This window comes from Macaca nemestrina, chromosome 9 (genome assembly GCF_043159975.1).
Source record: "Macaca nemestrina isolate mMacNem1 chromosome 9, mMacNem.hap1, whole genome shotgun sequence".
NCBI lineage: Eukaryota > Metazoa > Chordata > Mammalia > Primates > Cercopithecidae > Macaca > Macaca nemestrina.
Window position 1 is genome coordinate 117,138,687 of NC_092133.1, and position 24,931 is coordinate 117,163,617.

The window sequence follows — 24,931 nt, forward strand, 5'->3', positions numbered from 1 at the left end:
CTCTGTTCACATCTCAAATTTTTTTGGAATAGTAATGTAGAAAATTCAGTTGATTACAGTAGAGATTGATACTTATAGTTTTATAATTTTTATACTTTTCCAGAGCAGATTAAGAAATTAGGATACACGTAATTTGTCAGGTAGTGTCATACTGGTCCTGATTTTTAGTTTGGAAAATGTGACTAATGAATCACTAGGCTGGATATAGCTAAGACTAATTCTGTGAAGCTGTGTTGTAAGCTGGTTTAAGTGAGTGTCTTAGTCTGTTTGTGTTGCTACAAAGGAATACTTCAGGCTGGCTAATTTATTTGACTCATGGTTCTGCAGGCCGTATAAGAAGCATGGTGCCAACATCTGCTTCTGATGAGGGCTTCAAGTTGCTTCCACTTGTAGCTGAAGGGAAGGGAGCTGACATTTGCAGAGATCTCTTGGCAAGAAGCAAGGTGGGGAGGTGCTAGACACTTTTTAACAACCAGCCCTTTGGAAGTAATAGAGCAAGAATTTACCTGAGGACCCCAAGCCATTCATGAGGGATCCTCCCCCATGATCCAGACACCTCCCATTAGGATCTACCTCCAGCATTGGGGATCATAGTTCAACATGAGGTTTGAGGGGACCAACATCTAAACTACAGCAGTGAGGAAATATATAATCGGTAGGACAAGGTACTTTTGCTAGTATTCATAGAATCTTGAATTTTTTTTTTTTTTTTTTTTTTTGATACAGGATCTCTCTATGTCACCCTGGCTGGAGTGCAGTGGTGTGATCATAGCTCACTGTAGCCTCAAAGTCCTGGGTTCCAGCAGTCCTCTTGCCTCAGCCTTCCAAGTAGCTGGGACTACAGGCACGTGCTACCATTTTTACTGTCTTTACCATCTTTAAAGTGCTAACTTTAAAGATTTTTTTATTTTTATTTTTTGTAGAGACATGGTTTTGCTGTGTTCCTCTGTCTACTCGCAAACTCCTGGCCTCAAGTGATCCTCCTCCCTTGACCTCCCAAAGCATTGGGATTACAGCTGTGAGCCGCCAAGCCTTGCACGATTTTTTTTTCTTTAAAGCAGAAGTACTTTTTCTCAAGTCAGTTAAGGGTGGTGCTGATTGTGACAGTGTTAACTACCACCCTGCCTATTAGTTTGTTAAAAGATGCATTATACTGCTTGAGTAATTTCCTAGTAAAGTTACCCTTTTTTTTTTTTCTTTATTTTTGTTTTTGAGACAGGGTCCTGCTGTCGCCAAGGCTGGAGTGCAGTGGTGTGATCTCGGCTCACTGCAGCCTCAAACTCCTGGGCTCAAGCAGTCCTCCTACCTCAGCCTCCCCGGTAGCTATGACTATAGGCTTATGCCACCATGCCTGGCTAATTTTTATATTTTTGTAGAGACAGGGTTTTGTCATGTTCTCCAGGCTAGTCTCGAACTCCTTAGCTCAAGCAATCCACTTTCCTCAACTTCCCAAAGTGCTGGGATTACAGGCGTCAGCCACCATGCCTGGCTAGTTAAATTTATGTGGGCATGAATTAAAGATGTGATTTTGTCACTTCAGTGAAGGATAACCTAGAAATGTGTTAAATGTTTAATTTTTGTTTCTTCCATTTATAGAACCCTATGTGTAGAACATCAATTGTTTCATAGATCAAAAACATTCTCAGTTATCCTGAGAACATTTTCTTTCTCACTCTCCTCTCTTTACCCTCCCAGTGAATTAAAATTCATGTGGTTTGCAGAGTGGTTAATGATGACTTGGAGTGGTTCATCTTAGAGGCCACATTAGAATTATACTTTGTTCATTTTTAGAATTATAAATGGAGGCAGTGTGGCATAGTGGCAGACTGGTCTTTGGGAGACGTAGTGGTTCTATTTTTCCTAGCAGTGTTATCTTGGGCAAGTTACTTAACCACGACAAATTTCTTTTTCCTCTTTTTTTGCTAGGCTAAGTGGGATATTTCACTTAAAGCTGTCTTTCTTGTGTAGATATCACAGAATACATATTACAACAGAATCCTTGTCTCCTTTTTTGTGTCCTCTGATTTCCACAATCTAGTTTATAAAACTGCACCTGAAGTGATAGTTCTAAAGCCTAAAACCAGTCATATTTTTTCTTCCTAAAAATTCTTCAGTATTTCCCCACTAGCCGTACACTGAAATCCACATTCCCTAAAATGCTCTCAAGGGCCTGTAGTGTTTCTCGAGCCCTGTAGTGTATTCCCCCATTGCGTCTACTGTTATAGGCTTACTCACCTTTAAACCGATACTGTTCATTTCATTCTACTTGGAACCCTATCTTCTGCTTCTTCCTCTTCCCTTCCCCTAAACTGCTTCTGATGTTTAGAACATTAGGTGAAATGAAGTTCCCATACCTCAGATGCATATGAAAGATTAAGAGTTGGCCAGGCGCAGTGGCTCACGCCTGTAATCCCAGCACTTTGGGAGGCTGAGGTGGGTGGATCACGAGGTTAGGAGTTTGAGACCAGCCTGGCCAAGATGGTGAAACCCCATCTCTACTAAAAATACAAAAATTAGCTGGGCTTGGTGGCAGGCACTCGTAATCCTAGCTACTCGGGAGGCTGAGACGGGAGAATCGCTTGAACCCAGGAGGCAGAGGTTGCAGCGAGCCGAGATCGTGCCACTGCACTCTAGCCTGGGTGACAGAGCAAGACTCTGTCTCAAAAAAAAAAAAAAAAAAAAAAAATTAAGAACTGTGTAAAGATCAGTATCGGTGCCTTCATCTGTGAAACCAAGATATCTGCTTAGGTTACTGTGAAAATGCTTTGAAAACTAAGCTGGGTGTGGTGGCTCATGCCTGTAATCCCAGCACTTTTGGAGGCTGAGGCAGGTGGATCACTTGAGGCCGGGAATTTGAGACCAGCCTGGGCAACATGAGGAAACCCTATCTCTATTAAAAATACTAAACAATTAGCTGAGTGTGGTGGCACACACTTGTAATCCCAGCTACTCAAGAGACTGAGGCATGTGAATCGCTTGAACCTTGGAGGCAGAGGTTGCAGTGAGCTAAGATGGATCGCACCACTGCAGTGTAGCCTGGGCAACACAATGAGACTCTGTCTCAAAAACAGAAACACCAAAAAAAGAAAATTAAATCCTAATTATATGTAACTGTTAACAGTATTGCTGTCAAGTATATATTTTGGGTATTTGTAAGAAGACATCATTTCCTAATGTTTAAAGTTAAAGATTATTCTAATTGTGAATAGAGTTGTGTCCCCCTGCCATCCTTACGTTGAAGCCTCAAACCCGTCTCCCCCACCATGTGACTGTATTGGAGCTAGGGCCTTTAAGGAGGTGATTAAGGAGGTTAAATGAGGTCGTAAGGCCGGAGCCCTGATCCCACAGAACTAGTGTACTTATAAAAGAGGAAGTCACAACAGAGATTGGTCTCTCTCTGCCATGTGAGGACACAGCGAGAAGGTAGCTGTCTGCAAGCCAGGAAGAAATCCCTTGCTAGAACCACACCCTACTGGAACTTTGATTGTGGACTTCCTGCCCTTCAGAACTATTCTCTTGTTGAAGCCATGCAGTGGTATTTTGTTAATGGCAGCCCAAGCCGACTACTACATATTAAAATATAATTTCCTTGTGGGAAAGGCCAACTAGAGTGATTTCTCAGGTAACATTTTAATGAGTAACAAAACCAGCTGTAAATTCCTGGACTAGTTTAGAAAACAGCCTCAGCAATTTGAGAATTATCTTAGTAGATCTTTTGTCTATGTAACTAGGGGGGTATTACTGTAAATTGTTACTTTCTGGTTTAGCCAAGACCCTTTTTATGAAAGTACTTTCTCCTCCCATATAAAAGTTAAATCATTTAGGATGCATTTGGCTATAAGTAATACAACTCAGTTAACTTAAACAGTAAGGAACATTTACTATTTCATGTAACAAATTCCAAGGTAGGAATTTAGTGTTAGGGTTAGGGTTAATTCTTTAGCTCAGTATCATCAAGGATTCACATTCTTTACATTTTCATCCTCATTTTTGGTGGAGTGGTAGGGAGGTACTGTTAGCCTTATTCTTAGTCTCCTGGTATCTGCAAGATGGTTGCAACAAAAATGTTACATGGTTATTGTGGATCATTTGGAAAATGTCACAAGAGGGAAAGGATGAAAACATAAATCACTCATAATCCAACTATTTACATGCGTTATCTTCTCATTGGCATATTAGTTTGTACAGGTACTAATTATATCAAACAAAATTAGGTCACACTGTTTACACAAATATATGTTGTTCTTTTCCATTAAGATACTATCAAGAGTCCAGGCACATTGGCTCACACCTGTAATCCTAGCACTTTGGGATGCTGAAGTGGGTGTATTGCCTGAGGTCAGGAGTTCGAGACCAGGCTGGCTAACATGGTTAAACCCCGTCTCTACTAAAAATACAAAAAGCCAGGTGTGGCGGCTCACGCCTGTAGTCCCAGCTATTCGGGAGGCGGAGGCAGGAGAATCGCTTGAACCCGGGAGCCGAGATTGCGCCACTACACTCCAGCCTGGGTGACAGAGCAAGACTCTGTCTCAAAAAAAAAAAAAAAAAAAAAAAAAAAAAAGATACTATGAAGAGAATTATCCATGTCATTAAAATTCTCAGTAAAAATGGACTGGGCACAGTGGCTCATGCCTGTAATCCTAGCAGTTTAGGAGGCTGAGGCAGGAGGATTCCTTGAGCTTAGGAGTTCGAGACCAGACTGGGCAACATGGTGAGATCCAGTCTTTACAAAAAATACAAAAACTGCCAGGCGTGGTGGTGTATGCTTATAGTGCCAGCTACTTGAGAGGATCCCTCGAGCCCAGGATTTCAAGGCTGCAGTGAGCCGTAATTGTGCCACTGCACTCTAGCCTGGACCCTGTCTCAAAAAAAAAAAAAAAAAAAATTCTTAGTAAATTTTTTTTTTTTTTCTTGAGACGGAGTCTTGCTCTCTTGCCCAGGCTGGAGTGCAGTGGCACGATCTCAGCTCACTGCAAGCCCCGCCTCTTGGGTTCATGCCATTCTCCTGCCTCAGCCTCCCAAGTAGCTGGGACTACAGGCGCCTGCCACAATGCCTGGCTACTTTTTTGTATTTTTAGTAGAGATGGGGTTTCACCATGTTAGCCAGGATGGTCTCCATCTCCTGACCTCGTGAGCCGCCTGCCTTGGCCTCCCAAAATGCTGGGATTACATGTGTGAGCCACCGCACCTGGCCATAAAAATATTTTTTCCCTTCAAGTAATGATTGTTGAAAAAGTTGGATACAGAAAAATAGAATATTAAAAATTACCCATATCTCACAACTCAGAAATAACCACTCATATATCAGTATATTTCCTTTTAGAACATTTGTGTGTATGTATTTAAAATTAGATATAGAATAATTTTTTTTTTCCTATGGCGACAGGGTCTAACTCTCTCACTGAGGCTGGAGTGCAGTGGTGTGATCATGGCTCATTAGACCCTCAACCTTCTGGGCTTAAGTGATCCTTCCATCTTAGCCTCCCAAGTAGCTGGGACCACAGGTGTGCACCACCACAGCCTGCTAGTTTTTAAATTTGTTGTAGAGATGAGGTCTTGCTGTGTTGCTCAGGCTGGTCTTGAACTCCTGAACTCAAGTGATCCTTCCGCTTGGGTCTCCAAAAGTGCTGGAATTACAGGTGTGAGCTATTGTGCCTGACTAATTTTAGTTTTTTTGAGGAATCTTCATACCATTCTTCATAGTGGCTGTACTAATTTACATTTCAACCAACAGGATACAAGTGTTCCCCTTTCTCCACATCCTCTCTAGCATCCTTTATTGCCTGTCTTTTTGATATAAGCCGTTTTAACTGGGGGTGAGATGATATTGCATTGTGGTTTTTTAAAACATTTTTTTGAGATGGAGTCTCGCTCTGTCACCCAGGTTGGAGTGCATGGCACTGCAGCCTCTGTCTCCTGGGTTCAGGTGATTCTCATGCCTCAGCCTCTTGGGTAGCTGGGATTACAGGTGAGTGCCACCACACCTGACTAATTTTTGTATTTTTAGTAGAGGTGGGGTTTCACCATGTTGGCCAGGCTGTTCTCGAAGTCCTAACCTCAAGTGATTTGCCTGCCTTGGCCTCCCAAAGGGCTGGGATTACAGGCTTGAGCTACTGCACCCGGCTTACTTTTTGTATTTTTAGTAGAGACAGGGTTTCACTGTGTTGCCTAGGCTGGTCTTGAACTCCTGACCTCAGGTGATCCGCCTGCCTTGGCCTCCCAAAGTGCTGGCATCACAGGCGTGAGCCACCGTGCCTGGTCTGTTGCATTGTGGTTTTGATTTGTGTTTCTCTGATTAATGATGTTGAGCATTTTTTCACATACCTGTTTGCCATTTGTATGTCTTCTTGTGTGTGTATGTGTGTGTGTGCGTATGTGTGTATGTGTTTTGTATGTCTTCTTTTTACAAGTATCTGTTCAGATCTTTTGCCATTTTCTTTTTGGATTATTTGGTTTTTGCTATTGCATTGTATGAGCTCCTTATATATTCTGATTATTAGTCCTGTGTCAGATGGATAGTTTGCAAATATTTTCTCCCATCTGTGGGTTGTCATTTTACTTTGTTGATTATTTCCTTTCTTGTGCAGAAGCTTTTTAGCTTTATGTAATTCCATTTGACTATTTTTGCTTTGTTGCCTGTGCTTTTGAGGTTGTCATTTTTTATTGACTAGATGATATTCCAGTATATTATGTTTTTTTCTTTTCTTTCTTTCTTTCTTTTTTTATTTTTTTTTTTGAGATGGAGTCTCTCTCTGTCACCCAGGCTGGAGTGCAGTGGTGTGATCTCAGCTCGCTGCAACCTCCACCTTCCGGGTTCAAGCAATTCTCCTGCCTCACCCTCCTGAGTAGCTGGGAATACAGGCGTGTGCCACCATGCCCGGGTAATTTTTGTTTTTTTTTTTTTAGCAGAGCCGGGGTTTCACTATGTTGGCCAGGCTGGTCTCGAACTCCTGACCTCAGGTATCCACCCACTTTGGCCTCCCAAAGTGCTGGATTACAGGCGTGAGCCACCGTACCCGACCCCAGTATATTAATTTTTTAATAATTTGTCATTGGCTATTCAGATCTCTTCTAGTTTTTTTGGTGTTGTAAATAAAGGTGGCATGAACATCCTTGAACATACAGATTTTTCGCATTTGGCCATTTATTTCTTTTGGGTGAATTTCTTGTAGTGAAGTGTGTGTGTATGTATATATATACACACACATATATATATTTAAATTTTGTGATATACATTATCTGATTGTATTTTTTAGTAGTACATGATAGTATTTGCCCAAGCTATATTCTTGATCATCATGGCTCTTGCTACATAATTCCTTTTAAGAAGAATTAAAATTATATGAGAAGATAACTTGTTAACATGGAAGGAGTTAATGGAAGGAAGCGAATGTTTTGGACTAATATGAGCTGTTTTCTATTAGTAATACTTAAGTATTTAACAGATTATGTGTTTGAATGTAGTTCTTTCTAGAGCTGGGGTTTTTCAGGTTTTGTAGTAAGACTGTTTTTGAAATATAAGCCTTGTAGTATGGCGTAGGATGGTAAAAGAATTAGTTTGGGGAAAGCGTCATTGTCTTAGGCTATAGCTGTGGTCAAACTTAAAATTTCAGAGGCTAATTATCTAGTTATTGGGAATGTTCTGGGGATGCAGATTGAAGTGAAAAGGTTTAAAAATACTCTGCATTATGGTTGAACTTGGAATTCTGTATACTGAATATGTATGTTAGCAGTTGATTGTTCTGTGTTGCTCTCCTGTTAAAGAAGAGAGTACGCCCCAGCTGGCATTCCTGTCAGTCACAACTGTATGACACCACAGGCAGCAGAGGCTTCCCTAGACGTTGCTGGGAATGAACGGGCTCCCAGAGCCCTTGGCAGTTGTGTAAGTGGGAGGCGGTAGGGAAGCTGCGTTAAAGCTTGTAATGAAAGGTCTCAACCTGAATTGTTAGGCAAAAAAACTTATTTTTTTTGCTGGATACTTGCCATAACCTGGTAGGATTTCTTTTTAGTTTTCACTTTGATTGGAATAGGCATTCTGTTGGAGAAAATGAGATCCTTTTAGTGGTAGCTAGGCATTGCATATATGTATGCCCTAGTCCCCATGACTGTACCGTGATAGATTATTTGTCACTAATGAACCAGCATTTGGCCCATGTGCTCTTTTTTCCCCGATCCTCTCCTCTCTCTCCATGAAGTGATTATGGATTCTCCCTGGAAGGTTTCTCAGGTCTGTAACCAACCAAAGCGTTTGTTGGCCTTCAGCAAAGTAGATGTTTGTTTTTGTGTACTTTATAGTGTATAATATTCTTCTTGCCACAGGTATTAAAACCTGAGATTTTAAATCCTTTCCATTGGTGTTAACATACTTTGTTTTTTAAAAGGCCTTAAATCGAGAACTGTTTCTTGTATACTGTATTTCATGAATTCTAGTAACTGCCCCTCCCCTACTTAGTATCTCTGAAATTGGGAAACATTTTACAAGTAATCATGTCCTTAAAAAGTCATCAGCCAGTCAGCGGTCATGGCATATTTGTCATTGTTTGTGCTTATGTGAATTTGGTTGTTTTTCCTTGTGGCTTAACTGGATTATTGCACCCTTAACCTTTTGAACAACAAACCATTTAAGGACCATTGGAGGATAGGATAGAAGCCAAGTTTTTGTCGTAAAACATTTTTTTGACATCTTCTGGTAAAATCAATAAATTAGCTTCATCAGCATTTGCAGAATTGGTGTTGGCAGCTTGGAAGAAAATAATGGGAAGAAAACTCTGGAAATAGCTGTGCAACATTATTTTAGATGTTTCATTATTTGTAATGGGAAGTTCACAGCATCAACTATTAATATATAGTATTCTTGCCACAATGTTCAATATGAATCTAATCATGAGGAAACAATCAGATAAATCCCGGTTGTAGGATTTTTTACAAGATGCCTGGATTTTAAAAATAATTTCTATGTTTTGAAAGGAAAAAAGGGTCAGGGTTGGGAGTGTGTTCTATATTTAAGGATACGAAATAGAAATATGGCTGTCAACAGCTGTGAACAATCTTTGATTAGATCTTAGATCATATGGAATAAAATAAAACATACGTAAAGAGATTTTTTTTTTTTTTCTTTGAGACAGAGTCTCACTTTGTCGCCCAGGCTGGAGTGTAGTGGCACTATCTCGGCTCACTGCAACCTCTGCCTCCTGGGTTCAAGCGATTCTCGTGCCTCAGCCTCCCGAGTAGCTGGGATTACAGGTGCCCACCACCACTCTTGGCTGATTTTTGTATTTTTAGTAGAGATGGGGTTTCACCATGCTGGCCAGGCTGCTCTTGAACTCCTGACCTTAAGCCGTCCACCTGCCTGGGCCTCCCAAAGTGCTGGGCTTACAGACGTGAGCCACCACGCCTGGCCACAGAAAGGTTTTTTTTTTTTTTTGGAAGTTGGAGAAATTTGGGTATAGGTTTGGATTAGAGATAAGTTAAATGTTAGACAAATATGGTGTGACAGATGTGACATTTCTAGAAAGAATGGGAGGATATTTAAAGACGTGGAAACAAAATGGTAGAAAACTTAAAAACATGCACATGAGACCCTTGTTTTGTTATGTAAGTGGGGTTATTAGACTGTTGTCAGTCCCAGCAACTCAGGAGGCTGAGGTGGGAGGATCCGTTGAACCCAGGAGATCAAGGCTGCAGTGAGCTGTGATTGTGCCACTGCCCTCCAGCCTTGGGTACAGAGAAAGACTCTGTCTCTAAAATTACAGAATGGGTAAAATATTTGAACATTTTATCAAGGAAGAAATGGACGCCACATAAGCCCTTGAAAACATTGTGATTTGATAGCAAAATGGAAATTAAAACCATAATGAGATATCATTATATACCTACTAGAATATTTAAAATTAAAAAGACTGACCATACCAAGTGTTGTCAAGGATGTGGGGCACTAGAATTTTCATAAGTTTCTAGTGAGAATGACAAATAATATTGTTTCTGTTTTTTGTAAAATAGTTTGGTGGTTTCTTTTTCTTTCTTTCTTTTTTTTTTTTTTAAAGGAGACAGGGTCTTGTTCTGTTGCTCAGACTTGGAGTGTAGCGGTGCAGTCCCAGCTCATTGCAGCCTCAACCTCCCTGGCCCAACTGATCCTCCCACCTCAAGCTCCCAAGTAGCTGGGACCACAGGCACATGCTACCAGGCCTATCTGATTTTTTATTTTTGTAGAGACAGGATCTCACTATGTTGCTCAGGCTGGTCTCGAACTCCTGAGCTTAAGCAGTCCTCTCACCTTGACCTCCCAAAATGCTGAGATTACAGTCATGAGCCACCATGCCCAACTGGTAGTTTCTTACAATGTTAAATGTACACTTAACTTACCATGTGACTCAGCAGTTGTTATCTTTAGGTATTACCCAAAATAAATGAAAACATATATCCACACAAAGACCTTCTACTCAAATATTCATAGTAGCCCAGAACTGGAAACAACCCAAATGTCCATGAGCTGATAAATGGAGAAACAAATTGTGATACATCCATACAATAGAATACTACTTAGCGGTAACAAGGATGAATCTTAAAGGCATTCTGCTAAGTGGAAGAAGCCAGATACAGAAGACTATAGCTTTCAATTCCGTTTATATGAAACTCTAGAAAAGGCAAAACTGTTGTGACAGGAGAGAAGTCAGTTTTTTCCAGGGTCCAGAGGATGGGGAGGGAGTTATGAGGGAAATGTTCTTTATCTTGGTGGTTATACTACTGTACCCATTTATCAAAGCACATTGAATTGTACGCTGAAAGTTTAACAATTTTAATGTATGCACTTCATACTTAATATTAAAGCTGACCTCCCTTCCTCATCCAAGAAAAAAATGAGATGATCCATAGCATCCTACAAAAGTTGCTAGTGACTTTTTGGTTTGTTTTTTTTTAACTTTTTAATATTGTTATGAAGTCTTAAATGTAAACATTTTGTGTGTTTCTTTCCATCGCAGTTATGATCCTCATTGATCCTTACATTGAGCCCTTTGGACATGATGCTAGAAAATTCCTTTGTGGCTTTTTTGTTTTGTTGTTTATTTACTTAAATTGACACATAAAAATTGTATTTATTTATGGTGTACAATATTTTTTGAAATGTGCATACATTGTGGAATGTCTAAGTTAAGCTAACATACCTTGCTTCACATACTTTCTTTTTGTGGTGAGAACCTTAAAATTTACTCTCAGCAATTTTCAAGTATACAATATGTTACTGTTAACTATAGTCACTGTATTGTAACCAGGTACCTTTTGATATAGAGCCTGTTTTAGGTGCATCACTATATGGATAACGGGTGGTGCTCCATGGCTACTAGACAGTCTTTATTCTTAGATCTTTTCATTGGACAGAGCTGGGATATTAAGATATGATATGATAAATACATTTTAGGTTTAAACTGGTGCTTTTAGTTTAAGTCTAGAACTATAGGATTCTTTCTTAACCTGGCTTTTCTTATGTCAGAATCTGTTTTGAACCATGCCCCAAATCTCAGTTCTCAATGACTTAATTAATGATTTGCTATATCCCACCCTATGCAAATAACAGTATCAGGGTAATAATTTCAGTACTAACACCAGCAATAAAGAGACTAAAAACAATTTTTTTTTTTTTTTTTTTTTTTTTTAGTTTTTCCTTCCCCTCTTTCGATTACTTTTGTTCTAATGGTAAATCCTATTAAGAATGTACAATCGAATTACTGTGCTTTGAAGCCACTTCTAGAGTGCTTTCTCTCTGGTTAAGACCGCTAATTGGATGCACAGTTAGGCTAATTTGATTAATTTACCTTTACTTTGGTGTAATTCCTTTTTAAATTTAAATTTTGTTTTATAATTGAATTATTTACAGGCATACTTCTCTTTATTGGGCTTTGCTTTAATGCGCTTTGCAGACTGCGTGTTCTACAAATTGAAGGTTTGTGGCAACCTTGCATCGAGCAAGTCTATTGGTGCCATTTTTGTAAGGGCATGTGCTTACAGTATGTCTCTGTCATATTTTGGTAATTCTTAAAATATTTCACACCTTTTTATTATTACTGTATCTGTTATGGTGATATTTGATGTTACTACTGTAATCGTTTTGGGGCACCACAAACTGCACTCATGTGAGATGGTGAACTTAATAATTGTGTGTTCTGACTGTACCACCAACCGACCATTCCCTCTGGCTCTCCCTCTCTTTGAGCCTCCCTATTGCCTGAGATGCAGCAATGTTGAAATTGGACCAATTCATTACCCTATGTTGTCCTCTAAGTGTTCAAGTGAAAGGATTGCATGTTTCTTATTTAAAATAAAAAACTACAAATGGGAGCTTAGCGAGGAAGGCAAGTCAAAAACTGAGATAGGCCGAACATTAAGCCTCTTGCTCCAAACATTAGCTAAGTTGTGAATGCAAAGGAAAAGTTCTTGAAGGACATTAAAAGGGCTAGTCCACTGAACACGTGAATCATAAGAAAGAGAAAAGCCGGCCGGGCGCGGTGGCTCATGCCTGTAATCCCAGCACTTTGGGAGGCCCAGGTGGGTGGAATCACAAGGGTCAGGAATTCGAGACCAGCCTGGCCAGCATGGTGAAACCCCGTCTCTAATAAAAATACAAACAATAGCCGGGCATGGTGGCTCATGACTGTAGTCCCAGCTACTCGGGAGGCTGAGGCAGGAGAATTGCTTGAACCCAACAGGCGGAGTTTGCAGTGAGCCGAGATCGCTCCATTGTACTCTAGCCTGGGTGACAGAGTGAGACTCCGTCTCAAAAAAAAAAAAAACACCTTATTGCTGATAGGGAGAAAGTTTTAGTGGTCTGGATAGAAAGTCAAACCAGGCTGGGCACGGTGGCTCACTCCTGTAATCCCAGCACTTTGGGAAGCTGAGGTGGGCGGATCACTTGAGGTCAGGAGTTCCAGACCAGCCTGGACAACATGATGACATCTTGTCTCTACTAAAAATCCAAAAAATTAGCCAGGCCAGCTACTTGGGAAGCTGAGGCAGGAGAATGTCTTGAACCCGGGAGGTGGAGGTTGCAGTGAGCCAAGATTGTGACAGTGCACTCCAGCCTGAGCGACAGCGTGAGGCTCTGTCTCCCCCCCAACACAAAAAAAGGTCAAACTAGCCACGGTATTCCCTTAAGCCAAAGCCTAATTCAGAACGAGGCCCTAACTGTTCAGTTCTCTGAAGGCTGAGAGAGGTGAGGTGAGAAAGCTACAGAAGGAAAGTTGGAACCTAGCAGAGATGGGTTCATGAGGTTTAAGGAAAGCAGCCATCTCTATAATGTAAAAGTGCAAGGTAAAGCACTAAATGCCGATGGAGAAGGTGCAGCAAGTTACCCAGAAGATCTAGCTAAGATTATTGAAGGTTGCTACACTTAATGACAGATTTTCAATGTAGACGAAACAGTCTTCTATTGGGAGAAGATGCCATCTAGGGCTTTTACAGGGGAGAGAGGAGAAGCCCATGCCTGGCCTTCAAAGGCCAGGCTGACTCTCTTGTTAGGGGCTAATGCAGCTGGTGACTTTAAGTTGAAGCTGGTGCTCATTTGCCATTCTGAAAATCCTAGGGCCCTTAGAATTATGCTAAATCTGCTCTGCTTGTGCTCTTTAACCAGAACAACCAAGCCTGCATGATGGCATATCTGTTTACAGCATAGTTTATGGAATCTTTTAAGGCAACTATTGAGACCTGCTCAGATAAAAATATTCCATTCAAAATATTACTGCTCATTGACAGTGCACTTAGTCATCCAAGAGCTCTGATGGTGATGTATAAGGAGATTAATGTTGTTTTCATGCCTACTAACACATAATTATTTTGTAGCCCCACAGAGTAATTTTGGCTTTCTAATATTACTATTTAAGAAATACATTTCTTTTTTTTTTTTTTTTGAGACGGAGTCTTGCTCTGTGCCCCAGGCTGGAGTGCAGTAGCGAGATCTCGGCTCACTGCAAGCTCCGCCCCCCTGGGTTCACGCCATTCTCCTGCCTCAGCCTCCCGAGTAGCTGGGACTACAGGCGCCCTGGCCGGGCGCGGTGGCTCAAGCCTGTAATCCCAGCACTTTGGGAGGCCGAGACGGGCGGATCACGAGGTCAGGAGATCGAGACCATCCTGGCTAACACGGTGAAACCCCGTCTCTACTAAAAATACAAGAAAATTAGCCGGGCGAGAAATACATTTCATAAGGCTATAGCTGCCTTAGATAGTGACTCCTCTGATGGACTTGGGAAAAGTAAATTGAAAACTTTCTGGAAAGGATTCACCATTCTAGATGCCATTAGGAATATTAGTAATTCATGGGAGGAGGTCAGAATATCAACATTAACAGGATTTTGGAAGAAGTTTATTCCAACCCTCATGGATGATGCTGAGGGGTTCAAGACTTCAGTGGAGGAAGTAACTGCAGATATGGTGGAAACAGCAAGAGAACTAGAATTAGAAGTGGAGCCAGAAGTGGAGCCTGAATTAGAAGTGGCTCAATTGCTGCAATCTCACAAGAAAACTTGAATGGATGAGTTACTCCTTATGGGTGAATAAAGGAAGTAGTTTCTTGAGATGGAATACTGTTGCTGCTGAAGATGCTGTGACCTTGTTGAAATGACAACAAAGGATTTGGAATATTACATAAACTTAGTTGATAAAACATTGGTAGGCTTGAAAGGATTGACTCATTAAAACAATTTTTTTTTTTTTTGAGACAGAGTTTTGCTCTTGTTGTCTAAGTTGGGGTGCAGTGGCACGATCTCGGCTCACTACCACCTCTGCCTCCTGGGCTCAAGTGATTCTCCTGCCTCAGCCTCCTGAGTAGCTGAGATTATAGGCCTACACCACCATGCCCAGCCGGTTTTTGTATTTTCAGTAGAGACGGGGTTTCACCATGTTGACTGGGCTGGTCTCGAACTCGTGACCTCAGGTGATCCTCCCGCCTTGGCCTCCCAAAGTGCTGGGATTACAGGTGTGAGCCACTGCTCCCGGCCAAATTTTTTTTTTTTTTTTTTTTTTTCCGGAGACAGGTTCTCACTGTGTTGCCCAGGCTGTCCTCAAACTCTTGGGCTTAAGCAGTTCTCCTGCCTCAGTCTCCCAACTGGCCAGTATTACAGGTACAAGCCGCCACCACACCCAGGCTTGATTTCAGTTTTGAGAGACGTTCTCCTGAGGGTAAAATGCTATCAAATACTGCATGCTGTAGAGAAATCTTGTTAAAGGAAAAGTCAATAGATGCAGCAAATTTCATTGCTGTCTTATTTTAAGAAATTGCCCCAGCTATCCCAACCTTCAAAAACCCCACTCTGATCAGTCAGCAACCATCAACATGGAGGCAAGGCCCTCCACCAGCACACAAATATTAGGACTCTCTAAAGGCTCTGAAGATGGTTAGCATTCTTTTTTAAGCAATAAAGTATTTTTAGTTAAGGCATGTACCTAGTTTTTTTAGACATAGTACTATCGCACATTTAATAGACTACAGCATAATATAAACATAACTTTTATATATACACTGTCTCTAGCCAAAACCGCAGTATCTTTGCAGTGTGCCTATATGTGGTTCCAAAGAGAAATCTGTGAAACAAGATACGCTTAAGGGATTCTATCTACTATCCATGTTTTCTCTATCCTATTTATTACCTCTCCTCCTGCATGTGATTTTTTTTTTTTTTAATGTCAAGGTTTATCTTTCCTTTAAAAATTAAGCATGTATTTTCATATTTCCTTCTGTTAAGAAGTAGCGTATTATACACATTTTTTTCCCTACATTGTGTGGTTTTTTTTTTTTTTTTCACCTTAGCAATATTCTGGAGATCATGGAGTCATGGTAACAGAGATATTCCTTGAATTCCTTGTCCTTATTACGGCAGTATAATACTCTATTGTGTGGAGATACCATAGCTTATTCAAACAGTCCCCTGCATATGGGTTGTTTCCAGTCTTCTGCTGTTACAGATAGTGCTGCAGTGAATAACTGTGTACATATCTTTTTGTATTTTTGCCAGTGATTTTTTGAGATACATACCTAAAAGTGAGCTTACTGGGTCAGAAAGTAAATCTATGTGTAATACTGCTGGATATCACTAACCAGTGAGTCAGAGTTTTTTCTCACAGCTTTGCTGAGTGTCTTATCAGACTTTTGTATATTTGCCATTTGGATGAGTGAGAAACAGTATCTCATATTGGTTTGCACTTGCATTTCTTTCCTATAATGAGTGAGGTTGAACATCTTTTCAGTGGTTAAGAGTGGTTCCATTGCTTTTTTGTTGAGCTTTCTGTTAGATCTCTGTTCCCTTTTTTTTCTGTCTAGAACTGGAAGGGACATGAGACCATTTTGTTTAGTCTCTTGAGTTCATGACACTGATACCTAGAGAAAGAAATGATTTTCCTGAAGTTGTAAGTAGGTAGGATAGCCTTTTTTTTTTTTTTTTTTTTTTTTTTTTTCATTTTTAGATTATATGTTAGTGATATTTACTCTTTCTGGTATAAGTTATTGATTCCCCTTCTCACCCATATACAGTTTGTCACCTTTTAACTTTGCTCCTCTTTGAGGAGTTCTTGCCTTTGGACTGAGTTATCTATAGGAGTTTGGAAGAAGGGGTGGGTGGGGAAGGAATTGGAGCAGTAAGATTCACAGTAGTTTTTGTGGGGCATGATGGGCTTGAATCATCATAGATAACAAGGAGGTTGGATTTCTGATGGTGGTTAGTGGGCACAGGAATATAAGGCAGATTGGATTTAATCCATTTCATTGTAAGTGGATTGGGAGCTTGAGGCTGACAGTAAAGTCCTTAGGATGTAATGCAGTGAATTGGTGATGGAAATGGTCTAGGCAAGGAGAACCAATTGGTGCAGTGTGTCTCTGATACTGTGACTACAGTTAGTGGCCCCTCTAGTGGATGAGCTATTGAAGAGAGAGTGGTTCCCAGCTGGCACATGGGGATTTCTGCCATGGCTTAATGTAGTATCCTGAGACTATCATATTGGTACAGCGAGGTTTTTTTTTAAATTTTTTATTTTTTATTGAGCTTCTCTATTAAAATAATATAACTTTGCCTTTCTGTAGAATATATGTTTAATGCATGTTAATCTAAATAAGTATTTGTTGTTTTTGTTCTTATTTCAGGCTACAGACAAGAGGAAAGCTTTAGAAGAGACCAAAGCCTATACAACACAATCTCTAGCTAGTGTTGCTTATCAAATAAATGCATTGGCCAACAATGTACTCCAATTGCTGGATATCCAAGCCTCTCAGCTTCGGAGAATGGAGTCTTCCATCAATCATATCTCACAGGTAACAGCTTATAAAAATTCAATTTCATTAAACTGTAGCATATGCCAAAGAAGTAAATAGCCCGCATGTATGGATTTCTGACTCATCTTACTGGTGATAATCACTATCATGTTTTAGTTTGGTAAACCTGCTGTTTTTCTTTTAGTCCTTTTTTTATCATGATAAAGTAAACATAACATAAAATTGACCATTTTAACCATTTTTAAGTGTATAATTCAGTAGCATTAAGTACACTCACATTGTACAACTGCCACCACTGTCCTACTCTTAAGAGCTTTTCTGACGTAAAGTTATTTGTACATAATTAAAGAAGAGAATTTTTGTAAGTTTTGACACAGATGTATACCCAGGTGACCATCAACACATTCAAGATAAGGAACCATCCCCTCTCCCCGTGCCAAATTTCTTCATTTTCCTACGTAATCCCTCCCTCCTGTCCCCTGTCCTTAGGGTTTCTGTCCCTAGAGATTAGTTTAAATTTTCTAAATTTTTATATAAATGGAGTCATATAGTATTTACTTTTTTTTTTTTTGGTCTGGGATGTTTTACTATGCATAATTACTTTGAGATTCATTCATGTTTTTGCATGTAAAAGTAGTTCACTCTTTATTGCTGAGTAGTTTCTATTGTTACACATTTTGTTTATGTGTTCACATGTTGATGGAAATGTGGGTTGTTTTTAGGTTTTGGCTATTACAGATCCCATGAGAACATTGGTATGCAAATCTTTGTATGGTCATATGCTTTTATTTCTTTTGGGTAAATACCTCTGTGCAGAATGGATAGGTCATGTGGTAGGTGTCTGTCTGACTTTAGAAGAACCTGCCAAATTGTTTTCCAAAGTGGTTATAGCACTTAGTTTGCTGAGTGTTCTTATCAGGAATGGGTGATGAATTTTATCAAACGCTTTTTTGCATTTGTTGAAATGTTCATATATGTGTGTGTGTGTGTGTATGTATGTATATGTCTATTAATATGGTGAATTACATTGGTTTGTGTGTGTGTATTAGAAATTTTTGCTTCTGTACTCTTGAGTGCTATTGGGCTCTGGTTTTCTTTTCTTGTAATGCCTTTGTCTGGTTTTGGTGTCAGTGTAATGCTGGTTTTATTGACTATATTGGGCAGTGTTCCCTCTGGACCTGGAGTATTCTTGGTGAAAACGATTTTAACTACATATTTAGTTTCTTTTGTGGATACAAGCCCATTCTGTTTATCTGTTTTTCCTTGAGTGAGCTTTTTGTCTTTTTAGGAATTTAGCTATTTCACCTAAGTTGACAGATTTATTTGCATAAAACTTTTGTAATAATCCGCCTGCTTTTTTTTTTTTTTTTTTTTTTGAGACAAGAGTCTTGCTCTGTTGCCCAGGCTGGAGTGCAATGGTGTGATCTTGGCTCACTGCAACCTCTACCTCCTGGGTTCAAGCAATTCTTCTGCCTCAGCCTCCCAAGTAGCTAGGATTACAGGCCATCGCCACCACGCCCGGCTAATTTTTTGTATTTTTAGTAGAGATGGGGTTTTGCCATGTTGACCAGGCTGGTCTCGAATTCCTGACCTCAGGTGATCCACCCACCTTGGCCTCCCAAAATGTTGGGATTTCAGGCGTGAACCACGACACCCTGCCTAATCCCTTATTTTAAAAATATCTGTAGAATCTATAATAATTTCACATTGCTCATTCTTCATATTGGTAACTGGTGTCATCTTTCTTTTTTAAACTAATCATTGTGGCTAGTTTTCCAACTTTATCAATATTAAAAAACATCTTTGGCCTTATTAATTTTCTATTTTTTTGTTTTCTGTTGCATTGATTTCCATGTGACCTTTATTATTTCTTTTTCTTTTGCTTACCTTGGGATTGATTTGCTCTTATTTCATACTGTTTTGGTTTTTTTTGAGATGGAGTCTTGCTCTGATGCCCAGGCTGGAGTGCAGTGGCATGATCTTGGCTCACTGCAACCTCCATCTTCCAGGTTCAGGCCTTTCTTGTGCCTTACCTCTCCAAGTAACTGGGATTACAGGTGCACCCCATGCCCAGCTAACTTTTTGTATTTTTAGTAGAGGTGGGGTTTCACCGTGTTGGCCAGGCTGGCCTCAAACTCATGGGCTCAAGTGATCTGCCTTCCTTGGCCTCCCAAAGTGGTAGGATTGCAGGTGTGAGCCACCACACCTGGCCTTATTTTATACTTTATTAAGGTGAAAGCCAAGGTCATTTACTTGAGACCCTTAATCTTTTCTAACATAGGTGTTTAGCTCTGTAAATGTCCCTCTAAATAGTGTATTATTGGGAGGTCGAGGCGGGTGGATCATGAGGTTAGGAGTTCAAGACCAGCCTGGCCAAGATGGTGAAACCCTATCTCTACTGAAAATACAAAAATTAGCCGAATGTGGTGGTGGGCACCTGTAATCCCAGCTGCTTCCTCGGGAGGCTGAGGCAGATAATTGCTTGAATCTGCAGTGGGCCGAGATCGTGCCACTGCACTCCAGCCTGGGTGACGGAGCGAGACTTTGTCTCAAAAAAAAAAAAAAAAAAAAAAAAAAAAAAATTAAATTAAAAAAAAAGTAGTGCATTAGCTGTATCTCATACATTTAGATATGTTGTGCTTTCATTTTCATTTAGCTCAAAATAATTTCTAAGTTTGCTTTTTTATTTCTTTCTGACCCAGGGGTTATTGGAAATGTGTTACTTAGTTTGCAAGTATTTTGGGGTTTTGCAAGGATATTTCTGCTGTTGATTTCTAATTTAATTTCTTACTGGTCAGAAAAATATACCTCATATGATTTTTTTTTTTTTTTTTTTACATTAAGTAGTTTTCCCCCCACCTTTATTGAGGTATGGTTGATATAAAAAGCATATATATTTAAGATGTGCTGTGTGATGTTTTGAGATGCATATACATTGTGAAATGATTACCACCATCAAGCTGACTAGCATATCTATCACCTCACACAGCTACTTTTTTTATGTGCAGCGAGAGCATTTAAGATCGCCTCTTTTAGCAAATGTCAAGTCTGTAACACTATATTATTAACTATAGTCATCATGCTGTGCATTAGATCTCCAGAACTTATTCATCCTGCATAGCTAAAACTTTATACCCTTTGAGCAACAGCTCCCCTTTTCCCTTACCCCCAATCCCTGACAACCACCATTCTACTCTCTGCTTCATTGAGCTTTGATTTTTTTTAGATTCCACATCTGAAAAAGTGAGATCAGTTTTTGTCCATCTGCGCCTAGCTTATTTCACTTACCATAAGGTCCTTCCCAGTTTGTGTCATGTTGCAAATAACAGGATTTTCTTTTTTTAAGATGAATAATAGGAATAATAGTCCATTTAAATAAATGTATATGTATACCTGCCTCCCATATTTTCTTTATTCACCCAATGATAGACACCTAGATTGATGCTGTGTCTCGGCTATTCTGAATAATACTTTATATGCTTTGAGTGCTTTCATATTTATTAAGAATTGTTATATATCCCAGAATATGCTCTGTCTTGGTAAATGTTTTGTGTGTATTTGAGAAGAATATGTATTTTTCTCTGGTTGGGTGGAATGTCTATAAATCTCATTAGGTCAAGTTGGTTGATAATCAGTTCTTTTGTGTCTTTACTGATTCTGTCTGATTTATCAATTATTAAGGGAGGTAAATTGAAATCTCCAAATATAATTTTGAATGTCTATTTTTCTTTGCATTTTTGTCTTTTTTCTGTTTCATGTATTTTGAAGTGATGTTATATTAGGTACACAAATGCTTTGGCTCGTTAGGTCCTCTTGATGAATGGACCCTTTATCTTTGTAAAGAGACTGTTTTTATCTTGGTAGTATTCTTCAGAAATCTGTTTTGTCTGATGTGAATACAGCCATTCCAGCTTTCCTTTTATCTTCTTTTTCTGCCTCCTTGTGTGTTAATGGAGTGATTTTTTTTTGGGTGGGGGGCTGATTTGCTGTAACACTTTGTTCTGCTTCTCTCTTTTATTATTTCATTCATGTTTGCCTTAGGGCTTCTGGTAAACATCTTTAAACTTATTAATATCACTTGAAGGTACACTATGTTATTACTTCAGGAGTGTGCTAAGACTTTGTAATAGTTGATACCACTTCTCTCCTGTCTTAGGGCTGTTGGTGTCATGGACTTTCTTTTTTCTTTTTTTCTTTTATTAAGACGGAGTCTCCCTCTGTCACCTCAGGCTGGAGTACAGTGGCGCGATCTCGGCTCACTGCAACCTCCACCTCGCAGGTTCAAGCAATTCTCTGCCTCAGCCTCCTGAGTGAGTAGCTGGGATTACAGGTGCCCGCCACCACGCCCAGCTAATTTTTGTATTTTTACTAGAGACAGGGTTTCACCATCTTGGCCAGGCTGGTCTTCAACTCCTGACCTCATGATCCACCCACCTTGGTCTCCCAAAGTGCTGGGATTACAGGTGTGAGCCACCGTGCCTAGCTTGTGTCACGCATTTTCTTTTTGTGTATGTTTTAAACCCCACGATGCTTTGCTCTTTTTTTTTTTTTTGAGACGGGGCTCGCTTTGTTGTCCAGGCTGAAGTGCAGTTGCATGATGTTGGCTCACTGCAAACTTTGCCCCCCGCTTCCCCCACCCCACCTTCCCAGTTTCAAGTGATTCTTATGTCTCAGCCTACTGAGTAGCTAGGATTATAGGTGCATGCCACCACACTTGGCTAATTTTTGTATTTTTAGTAGAGATGGGATTTCACCATGTTGGCCAGATTGGTTTCAAACTCCTGACCTCAAGTGATCTGCCTGCCTCGGCCTCCTAAAGTGCTGGGATTGCAGACGTGAGCCACTGTGCCTACCTGTTATTTTTGTTTTGAAAAGCAACCAGCTTTGAATGAGATTTAATATGAGGAAAGTAATTCCTCTATATTTACCCATAGTTACTATTTCTGATCAGAAAATATACATTATATGATTTGAGTCCTTTCAAATTTGTTGGGAGTTTTTTTTTTTTTTTGGAGACGAGTCTTGCTCTGTCTCCCAGGCTGGAGGGCAGTGGTGCTGTCTTGGCTCACTGCAACCTCTGCCTCCTGGGTTCAGGCCATTCTCCTGCCTCAGACTCCCAGGTAGCTGGGACTACAGGCATGTGCCACCATGCCCAGCTATTTTTTTTTTTTTTTTTTTTTGTATTTTTAGTAGGGATGGGATTTTACCATGCTGGCCAGGCTGGTCTTCAACTTCTGACCTCAAGTGATCTGTCAGCCTTGGCCTCCCAAAGTGCTGGGATTACAGACGTGAGCCACTGCGCCCGGCCGGGAATTGTTTTATAGCCCAGAGTTTTGGTGGTTTTTATTCCCTTGGAATCCTGTAGCATGAAGTGTTGCTCTATTCTGCTGGTGATGAATTCTTTCAGCTTTTGTATATCTGAAAGAGATTTTTGCTTTTTATCCCTGTTTATTATTGTGGCAGAATATGCCTAAGACAAAATTGATCATTCAACCATTTTTAAGTGTACAGTGGCATTAAGTACCTTCACATTGTTTTGTAATTATCACCACCATTCATCTCTAAAACTTCTTTCCTTTTTCCAGACCAAAACAATTGTACCTGATAAGCACTAACTCTCCATCCACAAGTGATCCACCCATCTCAGCTTCCTGAGTAGCTGGGACTATGGACATGTGCCATTGTGCCTAGCTTATTTTCATGTTTGGTGGTATCCTATTGCCTTTTTAGATTTTAGGACAAAATTGGTATAGATTGGAACTTTGCTCAAATAGTTTTTTTTGTAGAACAGAATCTAGTATAAAGTGGTTCATGCTGGATCTTCAGGACTTGCACAATGTCTGGCAAATGATTGGTTTGCAGTAAGTGTTTACTGAATTAAAATAAATCTCTTGGCCAGGCAAGGTGTCCTGTAATCCCAGGACTTTGGGAGGCCAAGGTGAATGTATCACTTGAGGTCAGGAGTTCGAGACCATCCTGGCCAACATGGTGAAACGCTATTTCTACGAAAAATACAAAAATTAGCCGGGGTGTGCTAGCAGGCACTTGTAATCCCACCTACTCTGGAGGCAGGAGAATCACCTTAACTCGTAGGCAGAGGTTGCAGTGAGCTGAGATCACGTCACTGGACCTCAGCCTGGGCGACAGAGTAAGACTCCATCACACACACACACACACACACACACACACACACACACTCACAAGCACAAAAGTCTTTGCAAAATTATTTAGGAAAAGTATAATAGAACCTAGTTTTTAGCTGATTCTTATACATGGATTATAACTAGAGGATCACTGTACATTTTATGTATAGGCAGTCATAATTTTGAATGGTTATTGAAGATTATAAAAAAATGGTGATGTAAGCTGAAGGTATACAAAACAATCTTACTAATCAGTGGCTAAAATTATGGTTGTTCTGTGGTCTGTAAAATTTTTTGTCCAAACATTAAAATCTCTCTTTTTGTTATAGATGAATAGAGAAATGAAAAAAAGTTATGCTAACATTTAGTATACCATCATGTAAAACATTCGAGGTATTGAGAATTAAAGGGTTTTCTTTCTTTGTTAAAAAAGTAGTTTGACTAGCACTTGCTACCTTCTCACTGTATAAGTTGTTATGAAGCACACATTTTTTCTGTGCCTTGGCAAATTGTCTTTCTCCTTTGTCTGTGTGGATCAGCTCCTCCCAACATTTTATCCTTTGGATTTTAAATGTTGTGACGTATTCTAGAGTTTCTTTAATGTAAAATTTTTATGGGTATCATTTTATCTGTAGTATCTTCTTCCCTTTCATCTCAGCCACTTTGTTCATTTATGTTAATAAGTGCCTTCACGATATTCTTCTGGCTGCATATCTGTAGTCTCCTGAATGGCAGCAATGTCAACATTCCTATATGCATTATTTCTATTTTAATCCTATTTACATTCAATTCGAATTTCACCTCTAGCATTGTCACTTTTCTTGTCTTTGCTGCATTTTCATCTTTGTTGGCCAGTTCTCTCTTTGATAGCCACTTTTGTAAAATGTCACGAAGGCTTATCATTTAGGGGACAAGGAAGCAGCATGACTATGTACTTTGTAGTCTGTGGATGAACTTAATATCAGACATACAGAGACCATCCACCAATAAACTTTGAAACAAAGACACGATTGGTCACCAGTAATGATGCTCATCTGTTACTTACGTGGACTTAAGACCTAGCAGCAAAGTTTGTACTTTGTGTAATTATTTATAGTTCTTGTGGTAACTGAAATTTATTTTTATGTTTTTCTGAGACAGAGTCCTGTTGTTGCTCAGGCTGGAGTGCAGTGGCACAGTCATAGTTCACTGTAGCTTCAAAACTCCTGGGCTCAAGTGATCCTCCCGCCTCAGCCTCCTGAGTAGCTGGGACCACAGGTGCACACCATCATAACCAGCTAATTTTTTTGGGTGGTGAGGTAGAGAGGGATCTTGCTATGTTGCCCAGGCTGGTCTTAATTTCCTGGCTTCAAGTGATACTTCCATCTTGGCCTTCCAAAGTGCTGGCACTACAGGTGTGAACCACTGCACCTGACTGTAACTGAAATTTAAATTGTGTAGTTGGAGGACTGGTGTTAACTAAAATATGGTAACTGAAATTCATGCATATCAGAACTGTGCAAAACAACTTCCTGTATTTTGTTTCTTCAATAACAAAACA

General features: G+C 39.9%; 1 protein-coding gene across 16 annotated transcripts in view; it reads left to right on the top strand.

Annotated features, from left to right (window-relative positions):
* Positions 1-24,931, top strand: part of LOC105480002 (abl interactor 1) — a 116,071-nt gene that overhangs the window by 20,422 nt on the left and 70,718 nt on the right. For all 16 annotated transcript variants that reach the window (XM_011738401.2, XM_011738402.3, XM_011738403.3 and 13 more), the window contains exon 2: positions 17,120-17,287. In XM_011738401.2, coding sequence (XP_011736703.1) covers positions 17,120-17,287 — 168 coding nt within the window. The remainder of the gene's footprint in view (positions 1-17,119; positions 17,288-24,931) is intronic.